This window comes from Coregonus clupeaformis, unplaced genomic scaffold (genome assembly GCF_020615455.1).
Source record: "Coregonus clupeaformis isolate EN_2021a unplaced genomic scaffold, ASM2061545v1 scaf0084, whole genome shotgun sequence".
NCBI lineage: Eukaryota > Metazoa > Chordata > Actinopteri > Salmoniformes > Salmonidae > Coregonus > Coregonus clupeaformis.
Genome location: NW_025533539.1, coordinates 590,354 through 608,533, shown reverse-complemented (window position 1 = coordinate 608,533; position 18,180 = coordinate 590,354). Strand labels below are relative to the sequence as shown.

The 18,180-nt window shown below is 41.8% G+C and overlaps 1 protein-coding gene across 1 annotated transcript in view; it reads left to right on the top strand.

Annotated features, from left to right (window-relative positions):
* The window catches only part of usp21 (ubiquitin specific peptidase 21), a 46,949-nt gene that overhangs the window by 11,868 nt on the left and 16,901 nt on the right, over window positions 1-18,180 (top strand). The window contains exon 2 of the mRNA XM_045213165.1: window positions 9,327-9,613. Within this exon, the coding sequence (XP_045069100.1) occupies window positions 9,458-9,613 (156 nt within the window). The 5' untranslated portion in view covers window positions 9,327-9,457. The remainder of the gene's footprint in view (window positions 1-9,326; window positions 9,614-18,180) is intronic.

Genomic DNA, 18,180 nt, shown 5'->3' with positions numbered 1-18,180 from the left:
TACTAGCCCCCCGTGGGAATCGAACCCACAACCCTGGCATTGCAAGCACCATACTCTACCAACTGAACTACCACTCTGACATGTTACCAAGGTAACCCCATTACCACCAGACAGGAAGGTATGACCACTGACATGTTACCAAGGTAACCCCATTACCACCAGACAGGAAGGTATGACCACTCTGACATGTTACCAAGGTAACCCCATTACCACCAGACAGGAAGGTATGACCACTCTGACATGTTACCAAGGTAACCCCATTACCACCAGACAGGAAGGTATGACCACTCTGACATGTTACCAAGGTAACCCCATTACCACCAGACAGGAAGGTCTGACCACTCTGACATGTTACCAAGGTAACCCCATTACCACCAGACAGGAAGGTATGACCACTCTGACATGTTACCAAGGTAACCCCATTACCACCAGACAGGAAGGTATGACCACTCTGACATGTTACCAAGGTAACCCCATTACCACCAGACAGGAAGGTATGACCACTCTGACATGTTACCAAGGTAACCCCATTACCACCAGACAGGAAGGTATGACCACTGACATGTTACCAAGGTAACCCCATTACCACCAGACAGGAAGGTATGACCACTCTGACATGTTACCAAGGTAACCCCATTACCACCAGACAGGAAGGTATGACCACTCTGACATGTTACCAAGGTAACCCCATTACCACCAGACAGGAAGGTATGACCACTCTGACATGTTACCAAGGTAACCCCATTACCACCAGACAGGAAGGTATGACCACTGACATGTTACCAAGGTAACCCCATTACCCCCAGACAGGAGGGTATGACCACTGACATGTTACCAAGGTAACCCCATTACCACCAGACAGGAAGGTATGACCACTGACATGTTACCAAGGTAACCCCATTACCACCAGACAAAATGCAGATAGTCACAGTATCTGGGAATGACAATGAAAGATGAAAGGTTCACATTGTTATTTTATCAGAACACTGCTTCTATGGTGTTATGTAAAGGGTTGTTTATTCTACATGGTCCTGTTACTACATTTGAAAGTTATCAAAACACTTAGTTTAGAATATCTACATAGACTCAGCAATTGCATTCTTCTGATATTACTCTGTAGGCTACTGACCTATTCAAAGCTTCCTCCGACATCTCGCCATACATCTATCTGCCTGTAGTTATTGAACTCAACCTGCAGGATGTTTGTTTGTTTTGATTGAATGGGGGGAAACAGCTGTGAGCAAGGTTCTGACAGATGGGTGTGTCTTGGTAGTGGCAAGGACACACCCACATCAAACCACATCCCCTGTTTTTGCTTTGTCATTATGGGGTATTGTGTGTAGATTGATGAGGGGGAAAAAAATATTTAATCAATTTTAGAATAAGGCTGTAACGTAACAAAATGTGGAAAAAGTCAAGGGGTCTGAATACATTCCGAATGCACTGTAAGTTAGAAGGTTTGCAGCCAAGGTGTGGGGAGCGTCTGTAAAGCCTACAGGGAGAGAACACACACATAGTTGACAAAGATACAAAAGAGCAAAATGAGAATCTGTAAATAACTAAAGTGAGAGAGAGGTGTGGAGCTTCCCTCTCCTTCCTTCCTCTAATAACTCTGCAGAACGTCTTTGTTTTGGTGACAACATCGCCGCTTGACAATTCCGCCGATTACAGCTGCCGCTGAAAAAAAACTGGGGAGACTGATGTACGAACACTAAATGCCTAGCAGAGGAGAAGAAAACACACGCCCACAAGACTGTTACACAGATAGGCCTGAAACTCCTCTAAAAGCCTCTGCGTGGTCAATCCGATCTGCTGGGGCTGTGCAGCGTTTACTGCGATGCGTCCTCCGCAGAAGTCAGAGTATTCATACTTCTTGTGCTTCGGGGAGCTGTCATACGCATCCAATAAATTGGTCTGAAATGTTGATTCAGGGCTAGTCGCTATAGCCATCCAGCTAACTACAAGTAACTGGCTAAAGGAAAAGACAATCCAGCGTCCTTCGATCCCCCACAGTCTGCATTCATTTATTTTGTATTTATTTTTGTCATTTAGCAGATGCTCTCATCCAGAGCGACTTACAGTTAGTGAGTGCATAAATTTTTTCATACTGGCCCCCCGTGGGAAACAAACCCACAACCCTGGTGTTGCAAGCGCCATGCTCTACCAACTGAGCTACAGGATGCTCTATACGGAGCCCTCAGCATTGTTACAAAATTTGAGAGGCGCACGGCATCACCGTACGGAGCTCGATTTGGCCTCCGGAGGCTCCGCAATTGCGTCACACCCTCTGTACGGACCATTAGGGCCCCAAAAAACGGATCAAGCAGAAATTAGCAACGACAGTCACAAGTACTGAGCAATCAGACAGTTGAAACAGCAGTGATTAACTAGGCTACTAGGTGAAGACAGCACCAACAGATACTATTGAATCAACTGTCCTACAAGACAATACCAACAGATACTATTGAATCAACTGTCCTCCAAGACAATACCAACAGATACTATTGAATCAACTGTCCTATAAGACAATACCAACAGATACTATTGAATCAACTGTCCTATAAGACAATACCAACAGATACTATTGAATCAACTGTCCTACAAGACAATACCAACAGATACTATTGAATCAACTGTCCTATAAGACAATACCAACAGATACTATTGAATCAACTGTCCTACAAGACAATACCAACAGATACTATTGAATCAACTGTCCTATAAGACAATACCAACAGATATTATTGAATCAACTGTCCTATAAGACAATACCAACAGATACTATTGAATCAACTGTCCTATAAGACAATACCAACAGATATTATTGAATCAACTGTCCTATAAGACAATACCAACAGATACTATTGAATCAACTGTCCTATAAGACAATACCAACAGATACTATTGAATCAACTGTCCTATAAGACAATACCAACAGATACTACTGAATCAACTGTCCTATAAGACAATACCAACAGATACTATTGAATCAACTGTCCTATAAGACAATACCAACAGATACTATTGAATCAACTGTCCTATAAGACAATACCAACAGATACTACTGAATCAACTGTCCTCCAAGACAATACCAACAGATACTATTGAATCAACTGCCCTATAAGACAATACCAACAGATACTATTGAATCAACTGTCCTCCAAGACAAAACCAACAGATACTATTGAATCAACTGTCCTATAAGACAATACCAACAGATACTATTGAATCAACTGTCCTATAAGACAATACCAACAGATACTATTGAATCAACTGTCCTATAAGACAATACCAACAGATACTATTGAATCAACTGTCCTATAAGACAATACCAACAGATACTATTGAATCAACTGTCCTATAAGACAATACCAACAGATACTATTGAATCAACTGTCCTCCAAGACAATACCAACAGATACTATTGAATCAACTGCCCTATAAGACAATACCAACAGATACTATTGAATCAACTGTCCTATAAGACAATACCAACAGATACTATTGAATCAACTGTCCTATAAGACAATACCAACAGATACTATTGAATCAACTGTCCTATAAGACAATACCAACAGATACTATTGAATCAACTGTCCTCCAAGACAATACCAACAGATACTATTGAATCAGCTGTCCTATAAGACAATACCAACAGATACTATTGAATCAACTGTCCTCCAAGACAATACCAACAGATACTATTGAATCAACTGTCCTACAAGACAATACCAACAGATACTATTGAATCAACTGTCCTACAAGACAATACCAACAGATACTATTGAATCAACTGTCCTCCAAGACAATACCAACAGATACTATTGAATCAACTGTCCTTTAAGACAATACCAACAGATACTATTGAATCAACTGTCCTACAAGACAATACCAACAGATACTATTGAATCAACTGCCCTATAAGACAATACCAACAGATACTACTGAATCAACTGTCCTACAAGACAATAACCAACAGATAATATTGAATCAACTGTCCTCCAAGACAATACCAACAGATACTATTGAATCAACTGTCCTATAAGACAATACCAACAGATACTATTGAATCAACTGCCCTATAAGACAATACCAACAGATACTATTGAATCAACTGTCCTACAAGACAATACCAACAGATACTATTGAATCAACTGTCCTATAAGACAATACCAACAGATACTATTGAATCAACTGTCCTACAAGACAATACCAACAGATACTATTGAATCAACTGTCCTATAAGACAATACCAACAGATATTATTGAATCAACTGTCCTATAAGACAATACCAACAGATACTATTGAATCAACTGTCCTACAAGACAATACCAACAGATACTATTGAATCAACTGTCCTATAAGACAATACCAACAGATATTATTGAATCAACTGTCCTATAAGACAATACCAACAGATACTATTGAATCAACTGTCCTATAAGACAATACCAACAGATATTATTGAATCAACTGTCCTATAAGACAATACCAACAGATACTATTGAATCAACTGTCCTATAAGACAATACCAACAGATACAATTGAATCAACTGTCCTATAAGACAATACCAACAGATACTACTGAATCAACTGTCCTATAAGACAATACCAACAGATACTATTGAATCAACTGTCCTATAAGACAATACCAACAGATACTATTGAATCAACTGTCCTATAAGACAATACCAACAGATACTACTGAATCAACTGTCCTCCAAGACAATACCAACAGATACTATTGAATCAACTGCCCTATAAGACAATACCAACAGATACTATTGAATCAACTGTCCTCCAAGACAATACCAACAGATACTATTGAATCAACTGTCCTATAAGACAATACCAACAGATACTATTGAATCAGCTGTCCTATAAGACAATACCAACAGATACTATTGAATCAACTGTCCTCCAAGACAATACCAACAGATACTATTGAATCAACTGTCCTACAAGACAATACCAACAGATACTATTGAATCAACTGTCCTACAAGACAATACCAACAGATACTATTGAATCAACTGTCCTCCAAGACAATACCAACAGATACTATTGAATCAACTGTCCTATAAGACAATACCAACAGATACTATTGAATCAACTGTCCTACAAGACAATACCAACAGATACTATTGAATCAACTGCCCTATAAGACAATACCAACAGATACTACTGAATCAACTGTCCTACAAGACAATACCAACAGATACTATTGAATCAACTGTCCTCCAAGACAATACCAACAGATACTATTGAATCAACTGTCCTATAAGACAATACCAACAGATACTATTGAATCAACTGCCCTATAAGACAATACCAACAGATACTACTGAATCAACTGTCCTATAAGACAATACCAACAGATACTATTGAATCAACTGTCCTATAAGACAATACCAACAGATACTATTGAATCAACTGCCCTATAAGACAATACCAACAGATACTACTGAATCAACTGTCCTATAAGACAATACCAACAGATACTATTGAATCAACTGTCCTATAAGACAATACCAACAGATACTATTGAATCAACTGCCCTATAAGACAATACCAACAGATACTATTGAATCAACTGTCCTACAAGACAATACCAACAGATACTATTGAATCAACTGCCCTATAAGACAATACCAACAGATACTACTGAATCAACTGTCCTCCAAGACAATACCAACAGATACTATTGAATCAACTGTCCTATAAGACAATACCAACAGATACTATTGAATCAACTGCCCTATAAGACAATACCAACAGATACTACTGAATCAACTGTCCTATAAGACAATACCAACAGATACTATTGAATCAACTGTCCTATAAGACAATACCAACAGATACTATTGAATCAACTGCCCTATAAGACAATACCAACATATACTACTGAATCAACTGTCCTATAAGACAATACCAACAGATACTATTGAATCAACTGTCCTATAAGACAATACCAACAGATACTATTGAATCAACTGCCCTATAAGACAATACCAACAGATACTATTGAATCAACTGTCCTACAAGACAATACCAACAGATACTATTGAATCAACTGTCCTATAAGACAATACCAACAGATACTATTGAATCAACTGTCCTACAAGACAATACCAACAGATACTATTGAATCAACTGTCCTATAAGACAATACCAACAGATATTATTGAATCAACTGTCCTATAAGACAATACCAACAGATACTATTGAATCAACTGTCCTACAAGACAATACCAACAGATACTATTGAATCAACTGTCCTATAAGACAATACCAACAGATATTATTGAAAAAACTGTCCTATAAGACAATACCAACAGATACTATTGAATCAACTGTCCTACAAGACAATACCAACAGATACTATTGAATCAACTGTCCTCCAAGACAATACCAACAGATACTATTGAATCAACTGTCCTATAAGACAATACCAACAGATACTATTGAATCAACTGCCCTATAAGACAATACCAACAGATACTACTGAATCAACTGTCCTATAAGACAATACCAACAGATACTATTGAATCAACTGTCCTATAAGACAATACCAACAGATACTATTGAATCAACTGCCCTATAAGACAATACCAACAGATACTATTGAATCAACTGTCCTACAAGACAATACCAACAGATACTATTGAATCAACTGCCCTATAAGACAATACCAACAGATACTACTGAATCAACTGTCCTACAAGACAATACCAACAGATACTATTGAATCAACTGTCCTCCAAGACAATACCAACAGATACTATTGAATCAACTGTCCTATAAGACAATACCAACAGATACTATTGAATCAACTGCCCTATAAGACAATACCAACAGATACTACTGAATCAACTGTCCTATAAGACAATACCAACAGATACTATTGAATCAACTGTCCTATAAGACAATACCAACAGATACTATTGAATCAACTGCCCTATAAGACAATACCAACAGATACTACTGAATCAACTGTCCTATAAGACAATACCAACAGATACTATTGAATCAACTGTCCTATAAGACAATACCAACAGATACTATTGAATCAACTGCCCTATAAGACAATACCAACAGATACTATTGAATCAACTGTCCTACAAGACAATACCAACAGATACTATTGAATCAACTGCCCTATAAGACAATACCAACAGATACTACTGAATCAACTGTCCTATAAGACAATACCAACAGATACTATTGAATCAACTGTCCTATAAGACAATACCAACAGATACTATTGAATCAACTGCCCTATAAGACAATACCAACAGATACTATTGAATCAACAAATATACTTGCAGCTCTTGTAGGAGCTGAATCCCTCCCACAGGCAACTCACCAGATCAGCTAACAACAAACGTTCCCACAACTTTAGAAAACGTTCCGTTTTAAGAGTCTCATTAGGTCATTGCGTAACGTTTTCATGGTAATGTTCCGGTGATGTGCAATGAGTGTTTCCAAGAGACCGTTCCGTTAATGTCAAAACAGAATTTACCCAGAACGTGGTTGCCATGTTCTCAGAAAATAAGATATTTAATGTTCTAAACACGTTTCATGGGAACGTTATAAGAACATGAATGTGTCCAATAACGTTTAAAACATGACAATCTGTCATGGTCCCCTGGAGGTTTTTGTCTAGTTCCCAGCTTGTTCCGGGGACGTCCCTAAAGTCGTTTTTAGGACGTCGCCTGATGGTCCCAACGAAACGTTCTCCTGGAAAAAAATGAATTTTGTTTATTTTTACACCACCCTGGCTGTTGCCAAGCCCATCAAAACTACTGATCCTTTCTCAGCTCTTTATCTGTTATGGACACCCACGCACACTGCTTTTAACATACAATGTTTCAACTTACATATTTGCCACAATTTGCCATACATGATTACATTGTGCATGTTCATTTATGCAGTAATTACTATTCAACATGTCTTCACCTGGGATTCAAACTCACAACCACTTGGTTCACAGCGTTCCAATCTTCCTGCTACGCCGCCATGTCTGTGATCAGTTAATCTTCCTGCTACGCCGCCATGTCTGTCTGTGATCAGTTAATCTTCCTGCTACGCCGCCATGTCTGTGATCAGTTAATCTTCCTGCTATGCCACCATGTCTGTGATTAGTTAATCTTCCTGCTACGCCACCATGTCTGTCTGTGATCAGTTAATCTTCCTGCTACGCCGCCATGTCTGTGATCAGTTAATCTTCCTGCTACGCCACCATGTCTGTGATCAGTTAATCTTCCTGCTACGCCGCCATGTCTGTGATCAGTTAATCTTCCTGCTACGCCGCCATGTCTGGGTTCAGTTAAACTGACTGTTCTCTCATCATTGATTTGATTTGCATATTCAGCAGTTTTAGGTTTTGTTAAGTTGTCTCATGTTGGCATATAACTCCGTTTTTTAAATTGTTTTTTTTCTTCCTATGAGACTCGAAATTGAGCTCAGGTTCATCATGTTTCCATTGATCATCCTTGTCTTGGTGGTTCCAAACTTCTTCCATTTAAGAATGATGGAGGCCACTGTGTTCTTGTGGACCTTCAATGCTGCAGACATTTTTTGGTACCCTTCCCCAGATCTGTGCCTCGACACAATCCTTTCTTGGCGCTCTACGGACAATTTCTTCGACCTCATGGCTTGGTTTTTGCTCTGACATGCACTGTCAACTGTGGGACCTTATATAGACAGGTTTGTGCCTTTCCAAATCATGTCCAATCAATTGAATTTACCACAGGAGGACTCCAATCAAGTTGTAGAAACATCTCAAGGATGATCAATGGAAACAGGATGCACCTGAGCTCAATTTCGAGTCTCATAGCAAAGGGTCTGAATACTTATGTAAATAAGGTATCTGTTTTTTATTTGTTATAAATTTGCAAACATTTATAAAAACCTGTTTTTGCTTTGTCATTATGGGGTATTGATACCCGAGAAACTAATCATAACAGGTATTGTGTGTAGATTGAGGATTTAAATTGTTTTATACATTTTAGAATAAGGCTGTAACGTAAAAAAATAAGGAAAAGGTCAAGGGGTCTGAATACTTTCCGAATGCACTGTACATAGAATTATTGTTCCCCTAACTAACGGAAAACAGGACACGCAAACATCAGGGGAACGTTACAGGTAACATTACAAAAACGTTCTCTCTCACCTAGATTTGTTAGCTGGGCAGATCCTCACTGGGCTGAATCTCTCCCACTGGCGCCTCACCAGAGTACTTCTAGAGAGGATCCACTGGGTGTGATAGGGGTTTACCAAACCTTCATTAAATAACAGGGATCTTTTCTTCTTTGTACATCAGAAGCCTCGTTTCCCAATTGAAGAGTAACAGCCGGGACTTGAACCAGCAACCTATCAGATACAGGACCAGGCGACCAGCCAACTCAGTAGTTTCTGTGCCATAAAGGTCGGGACCTCTTGGCTGCTGTAGCGATGCCGGGAGCGACGCGTGCCACCATGGACGGGACCTGCCAGGCTCTGTGCCGAACCCTGGTCTCTCAGAACGGGATCCAGAGAGACACGGCCGACATCTCCAAGTCTGTCCTCTACACTTCACTGATGGGGCTGCTACTGGTGGCAGACAGAGAGGTGGGAGTTACTACACACACACACACACACACACACACACACACACACACACACATCGCAGCACACACACACACACTCACATATGCATCGCAGCACACACACACACACACATATGCATCGCAGCACACACACACACACATATATATGCAGCACACACACACATACACACACACATATGCATCGCAGCACACACACACACACACATCACTGATGGGGCTGCTACTGAGGGTTACTACAAATCAAATGTTATTGGTTACATACACGTGTTTAGCAGATGTTATAGCGGGTGTAGCGAAATGCTTGTGTTTCTAGCTCCGACAGTGCAGTAATATCTAACAAGTAATATCTAACAATTTCACAACATATACCCAATACACACAAATCTAAGTAAGGAATGGAATTTAAGAATATACACATATATGGACAAGCAATGACAGAGCGGCATGAACTAAGATACAGTAGAATATTATAGAATAGAATGCAGTATATACATATGAGATGAGTAGTGCAAGATATGGAAACATTATTAAAGTGACTAGTGTTCCATTTCTTAGAGTGGCCAGTGATTTCAATAGGCAGCAGCAGCCTCTAATGTGCTAGTGATGGCTATTTAACAGTCTGATGGCCTTGAGATAGAAGCTGTTTTTTCTCTGTCCCAGCTTTGATGCACCTGTACTGACCTCGCCTTCTGGATGATAGCGGGGTGAACAGGCAGTGGCTTGGGTGGTTAATGTCCTTGATGATCTTTTTGGCCTTCCTGTGACATCGGGTGCTGTAGGTGTCCTGGAGGGTGGGTAGTTTGCCCCCGGTAATGCTTTGGGCGGTGCAGTTGCCGTATCAGGCGGTGATACAGCCCGACAGGATGCTCTCAATGGTGCATCTGTAAAAGTTTGTGAGGGTTTTAGGCACCAAGACAAATTTCTTCAGCCTCCTGAGGTTGAAGAGGCTCTGTTGCGCCTTCTTCACCACACTGTCTGTGTGGGTGGACAATTTCAGTTTGTCAGTGATGTGTACGCCAAGGAACTTGAAGCTTTCCACCTTCTCCACTGCGGTCCCGTCGATGTGGATAGGTGGGTGCACCCTCTGCTGTTTCCTGAAGTCCACGATCATCTCCTTTGTTTTGTTGATGTTGAGTGAGAGGTTATTTTCCTGGCACCACACTCCCAGAGCCCTCACCTCCTCCCTGTAGGCTGTCTCGTCATTGTTGGTAATCAAGCCTACTACTGATGTGTCGTCTGCAAACTTGATGATTGAGTTGGAGGTGTGCTTGGCCACGCAGTCATGGGTGAACAGGGAGTACAGGAGGGGGCTGAGAACGCACCCTTGTGGGACCCCAGTGTTGAGGATCAGCGAAGTGGAGGTGTTGTTTCCTACCTTCACCACCTGGGGGCGGCCCGTCAGGAAGTCCAGGACCCAGTTTCACAGGGCGGGGTTCAGACCCAGGGCCTCGAGTTAATGATGAGCTTGGAGGGTACTATGGTGTTGAATACTGAGCTATAGTCAATGAACAGCATTCTTACATAGGTATTCCTCTTGTCCAGATGGGATAGGGCAGTGTGCAGTGTGATGGCGATTGCATCGTCTGTGGATCTATTGGGGCGGTAAGCAAATTGAAGTGGGTCTAGGGTGACAGGTAAGGTGGAGGTGATATGATCCTTGACTAGTCTCTTAAAGCACTTCATGATGACAGAGGCGAGTGCTATGGGGGCAATAGTCATTTAGTTCAGTTACCTTTGCTTTCTTGGGTACAGGAACAATGGCGGCCATCTTGAAGCATGTGGGGACAGCAGACTGGGATAGGGAGAGATTGAATATGTCCGTAAACACACCAGCCAGCTGGTCTGCGCATGCTCTGAGGACGGGGCTACGGATGCCGTCTGGGCCGGCAGCCTTGCGAGGGTTAATACGCTTAAATGTCTTACTCACGTCGGCCACGGAGAACGAGAGCCCACAGTCCTTGGTAGTGGGCCGCGTCAGTGGCACTGTGTTATCCTCAAAGCGGGCGAAGAAGGTGTTTAGCTTGTCCGGAAGCAAGACGTTGGTGTCCGTGACGTGGCTGGTTTTCCCTTTGTAGTCCGTGATTGTCTGTAGACCCTGCCACATACGTCTCGTGTCTGAGCCGTTGAATTGCGACTCTACTTTGTCTCTATACTGACGTTTTGCCTGTTTGATTAACCACACTGTTTGTATTCTGCCATATTCCCAGTCACCTTGTCATGGTTAAATGCGGTAGTTCACGCTTTCAGTTTTGCCGAATGCTGCCATCTATCCACGGTTCCTGGTTAGGGTAGGTTTTAATAGTCACAGTGGGCACAACATCTTCTATACACTTCCTGATAAACTCTGTCACCATTTCAGTGTATTCGTCTAAATTATTTTTGCAAGCTACCCGAAAGATATCCCAGTCCGTGTGATCAAAACAATCTTGAAGCGTGGATTCTGATTGGTCAGACCAGCGTTGAATAGTCCTTTGCACGGGTGCTGCCTGTTTGAGTTTCTGCCTATAGGAAGGGAGGAGCAAAATGGAGTCGTGGTCAGTTTTGCCGAAAGGAGGGCGGGGGAGGGCCTTGTAAGCATCCCGGAAGTTCGAATAGCAATGGTCGAGTGTTTTAGCAGCAAGAATACAACAGTCGATATGTTGATAGAACTTCGGCAGCCTAGTCCTCAAATTTGCTTTGTTAAAATCCCCAGCTACAATAAAATGCAGCCTCAGGATATGTGCTTTCCAGTTTGCATAAAGTCCAGTGAAGTTCTTTGAGGGCCATCGTGGTATCGGCTTGAGGGGGGATATACACAGTCGTTACTATAACTGAAGAAAATTATCTTGGGAGATAATACGGTCTGCATTTGATTGTGAGGTATTCTAGGTCGGGTGAACAGAAGGACTCGAGTTCCTCCTATGTTACTACAATTACACCATGAGTCGTTAATCATAAAACACACACCTCCGCCCTTCTGCTTCCTGGAGAGATATTTATTCCTGTCTGCGCGATGAACTGAGAACCCAACTGGCTGGACCGACTCAGACAGTATATCCCGAGAGAGCCATGTTTCCGTGAAACAGAGGATGTTACAATCCCTGATATCTCTCTGGTAAGCAACCCTTGCCCTGAGCTCGTCAACTTTGTTAACTAACGATTGAACATTAGCGAGTAGAATACTTGGAAGTGGTGGGTGGTGTGCGCGCCTCCTAAGTCGAACCAGCAGGCCGCCAGTCGAAGTTAGACATCCATCCAGGTCCCAAGAACGTCTAGAATTGCCTTCAAAGCCGTCCACTAGGGGCAACGGTGAACGCTATTACCTTCAAGTAGGCTGCCGCTCACCTTCAACTAGGCTGCCGCTCACCTTCAACTAGGCTGCCGCTCACCTTCAACTAGGCTGCCGCTCACCTTCAAGTAGGCTGCCGCTCACCTTCAAGTAACCTTTGTGTTCAATCCCAGTGCTAGGCAATCTTTTTGTTTTTTTCTGTTCAAACATTAACCATTAACTTAACCACTCCCAATTAATTCCTAAACCCTTTCCCAAACATTAACCATTAACTTAACCACTCCCAATTAATTCCTAAACCCTTTCCCAAACATTAACCATTAACTTAACCACTCCCAATACATTCCTAAACCCTTTCCCAAACATTAACCATTAACTTAACCACTCCCAATTAATTCCTAAACTTAACCCTATCTCAAACCTTAACGAGATGTGAAACACCCAGCAAGTGTTTTTGGTTTCACTTTTGCGGAGTAAGGTAACAGCGCCTCAACTTAAATGTAAAAAACTGATGTTTACCTTGACTCACTCATAGAAGTTTGGAAAAACTTGACGAAACTTGGATAAACATCAAATTTCAAAGTCAAACTGTGATACCTTGTTGCACACAGCAGCACAGACACAACACAGCATACCATATAATTAAAGTGAATCAATCAATCGGTTCTAATGCTTTGGTATTTAATGTAGAGCAGTGGTCTCCATCCAGAGTTACACGGTTTGCAGGCTTTAGTTCCAGCCCAGCACTTACATTCCTGTTTCTGAGTTGAATCAGCACCTGATGAGCAGTTGATCAGCGAGACAGAGCAAATGAGTCATTGATGAGCCAATGCTGGTTTGGAACAAAACCCTGCTGCACCCCTGTGGTTATATTGACAGGCATTAGGAGTCAAGGTGGTAAAGCAACACAGAACACAGCATGTACCACACGTACGGTAGCAGCACAACATCGGATCACACTAGAGTAGCCATATCTAGGAAAACCAACGTTCCAAAGGCTGGGCCTAATATAGTGTGAGGAATATATGTTGGTCCGTGGTGTGTAATGAGGAGCAAACAGACGTTTCACTTGACACATTTATGAAATTGCTTATCCCAGTTACTAATAAGCATGCACCCATTTAGAAAATGACTGTAAAAAAAACAGTTAAATCCCTGTGGATTGATGAGGAATGGAAAAATGGTATGGTTGAGAGGGATGAGGCAAAATAAATGGCAAATGAGTCTGGCTGCACAACTGATTGGCAAACGTACTGCAAATTGAGAAATCATGTGACTAAACTGAATAAAAAGAAGAAACTAAACTATGAAATAAAGATAAATGACATAAAGAATGATAGTAAAAAGCTTTGGAGCACCTTCAATGAAATTTGGGCAAAAAGGCAAACTCCGCTCCATCATTCATTGAATCAGATGGCTCATTCATTACAAAACCCACTGATATTGGCAACTACTTTAATTATTTTTTCATTGGCAACATTAGCAAAATGTTTTATTTTATATATTTTTGTACTTGTACATTTTTCAACTTTGTATTTTTTATTTTTTTTTGCAAACTTAGGCATGACTTGCCAGCAACACATGCTGACATTACACATCCAAATATATCTGACCAAATTATGAAAGACAAGCATTGTAATTTTGAATTCTGTAATGTGAGTGTGGAAGAGGTGAATTTGTTGTTGTTGTCTATCAACAATGACAAGCCACCAGGGTCTGACAACTTGGATGGAAAATTACTGAGGATAATAGCGGACGATATTGTCACTCCTATTTGCCATATCTTCAATCTAAGCCTACTAGAAAGTGTGTGCCCTCAGGCCTGGAGGGAAGCAAAAGCCATTCCGCTACCTAAGAATAGTAAAGCCCCCTTTACTGGATCAAGTAGCCAACCAATCAGCCTGTTACCAACCCTTTGTAAACGTTTGGGAAAAAATGGTGTTTGACCAGATACAATGCTATTTTACAGTAAACAAATTGACAACAGACTTTCAGCATGCTTATAGGGAAGGACATTCAACAAGCACAGCACTTACACAAATGACTGATGATTGGCTGAGAGATATTGATGATAAAAAGATTGTGGAGGCTGTTTTGTTAGACTTCAGTGCGGCTTTTGACATTATCAATCATAGTCTGCTGCTGGAAAAACGTATGTGTTATGGCTTTACACCCCCTGCTATATTGTGGATAAAGAGTTACCTGTCTAACAGAACACAGAGGGTGTTCTTTAATGGAAGCCTCTCCAACATAATATAGGTAGAATCAGGAATTCCCCAGGGAAGCTGTCTAGGCCCCTTACTTTTCAATCTTTACTAACAACATGCCATTGGCTTTGAGTAAAGCCAGTGTGTCTATGTGTGCGGATGACTCAAAACTATACACGTCAGCTACCACAGCGACTGAAATGACTGCAACACTTAAAGAGCTGCAGTTAGTTTCAGAATGGGTGGCAAGGAATAGGTTAGTCCTAAATATTTCAAAAACTATAAGCATTGTATTTGAGACAAATCATTCACTTAAACCTCAACTAAATCTTGTAATGAATAATGTGGTAATTTTGCAACTTGAGGAGACTAAACTGCTTGGAGTAACCCTGGATTGTAAACTGTCATGGTCAAAACATATTGATACAACAGTAGCGAGGATGGGGAGAAGTCTGTCTATAATAAAGCGCTGCTCTGCCTTTTTAACAGCACTATCAACAAGGCAGGTCCTACAGGCCCTAGTTTTGTCACACCTGGACTACTGGTCAGTCGTGTGGTCAGGTGCCACAAAGAGGGACTTAGGAAAATTGCAATTGGCTCAGAACAGGGCAGCACGGCTGGCCCTTGGATGTACACAGAGAGCTAACATTAATAATATGAATGTCAATCTCTCCTGGCTCAAAGTACAGGAGAGATTGACTTCATCACTACTTGTATTTGTGAGAGGTATTGACATGTTGAATGAATCGAGCTGTCTGTTTAAACTACTGGCACACAGCTCGGACACCCATGTATACCCCACAAGACATGCCACCAGAGGTCTCTTCACAGTCCCCAAGTCCAGAACAGACTATGGGAGGAGCACAGTACTACATAGAGCCATGACTACATGGAACTCTATTCCACATCAGGTAACTGATGCAAGCAGTAAAATGAGATTTAAAAAACAGATAAAAATACCCCTTATGGAACAGCGGGGACTGTGAAGCAACACAAACATCGGCACAGACACATTCATACACACACACGATAACATACGCACTATACACACACGTACACATGGATTTTGTGTTGTAGATATGTGGTGGTGGTGGAGTAGGGGCCTGAGGGCACACAGTGTGTTGTGAAATCTGTGAATGTATTGTAATGTTTTTAAAATGTATAACTGCCTTAATTGTGCTGGACCCCAGGAAGAGTAGCTGCTGCCTTGGCAGGAACTAATGGGGATCCATAATAAATACAAATACATGTACTGTAGCAGCACCACATGTACTGTATCTAACACTAACCCTGTCAGCAGTACATGGACTGTATCTAACCCTGTCAGCAGTATCTAACCCTGTCAGCAGTGTTCCCTGTGTGTAATAGGATGAGCGGTGCAGCTGACCTTATATCCTCCTCTCTGAGCTAACCAGATAAACAGGCTAAATCTGACCCATACACACGTTCCCATAAGACAAACTCAAAATGCCATCGCTCACAGAAAAGGGATCTAACAAAGAAAATCACTTTGAACACCAAACCAAAATAGAAAGGGTTTCAAAAGGGCTTCTGAAAGTTGGCAAAGTCACTAGTTAAGGGTTCTAAAACACACCCACCATGGAAGCCCACTAGTAAAGGGTTCTAAAACACACCCACCATGGAAGCCCACTAGTAAAGGGTTCTATAACACACCCACCATGGAAGCCCACTAGTTAAGGGTTCTATAACACACCCACCATGGAAGCCCACTAGTAAAGGGTTCTATAACACACCCACCATGGAAGCCCACTAGTAAAGGGTTCTATAACACACCCACCATGGAAGCCCACTAGTAAAGGGTTCTATAACACACCCACCATGGAAGCCCACTAGTAAAGGGTTCTATAACACACCCACCATGGAAGCCCACTAGTTAAGGGGTTCTAAAACACACCCACCATGGAAGCCCACTAGTAAAGGGTTCTAAAACACACCCACCATGGAAGCCCACTAGTAAAGGGTTCTATAACACACCCACCATGGAAGCCCACTAGTAAAGGGTTCTAAAACACACCCACCATGGAAGCCCACTAGTAAAGGGTTCTATAACACACCCACCATGGAAGCCCACTAGTAAAGGGTTCTAAAACACACCCACCATGGAAGCCCACTAGTAAAGGGTTCTATAACACACCCACCATGGAAGCCCATTAGTAAAGGGTTCTAAAACACACCCACCATGGAAGCCCACTAGTTTAGGGGTTCTAAAACACACCCACCATGGAAGCCCACTAGTAAAGGGGTTCTAAAACACACCCACCATGGAAGCCCACTAGTTAAGGGTTCTAAAACACACCCACCATGGAAGCCCACTAGTAAAGGGTTCTAAAACACACCCACCATGGAAGCCCACTAGTAAAGGGTTCTATAACACACCCACCATGGAAGCCCACTAGTAAAGGGTTCTATAACACACCCACCATGGAAGCCCACTAGTAAAGAGTTCTAAAACACACCCACCATGGAAGCCCACTAGTAAAGGGGTTCTAAAACACACCCACCATGGAAGCCCACTAGTAAAGGGTTCTAAAACACACCCACCATGGAAGCCCACTAGTAAAGGGTTCTAAAACACACCCACCATGGAAGCCCACTAGTAAAGGGGTTCTAAAACACACCCACCATGGAAGCCCACTAGTTAAGAGTTCTAAAACACACCCACCATGGAAGCCCACTAGTAAAGGGTTCTAAAACACACCCACCATGGAAGCCCACTAGTAAAGGGGTTCTAAAACACACCCACCATGGAAGCCCACTAGTAAAGGGGTTCTAAAACACACCCACCATGGAAGCCCACTAGTTAAGGGTTCTAAAACACACCCACCATGGAAGCCCACTAGTAAAGGGTTCTAAAACACACCCACCATGGAAGCCCACTAGTAAAGGGGTTCTAAAACACACCCACCATGGAAGCCCACTAGTAAAGGGGTTCTAAAACACACCCACCATGGAAGCCCACTAGTTAAGGGGTTCTAAAACACACCCACCATGGAAGCCCACTAAGTTTGCCTCCGAAAAGACAAACTAAAATAAAAACCCACAACTTAGGATAGGGAGTAAAACGAATATGTA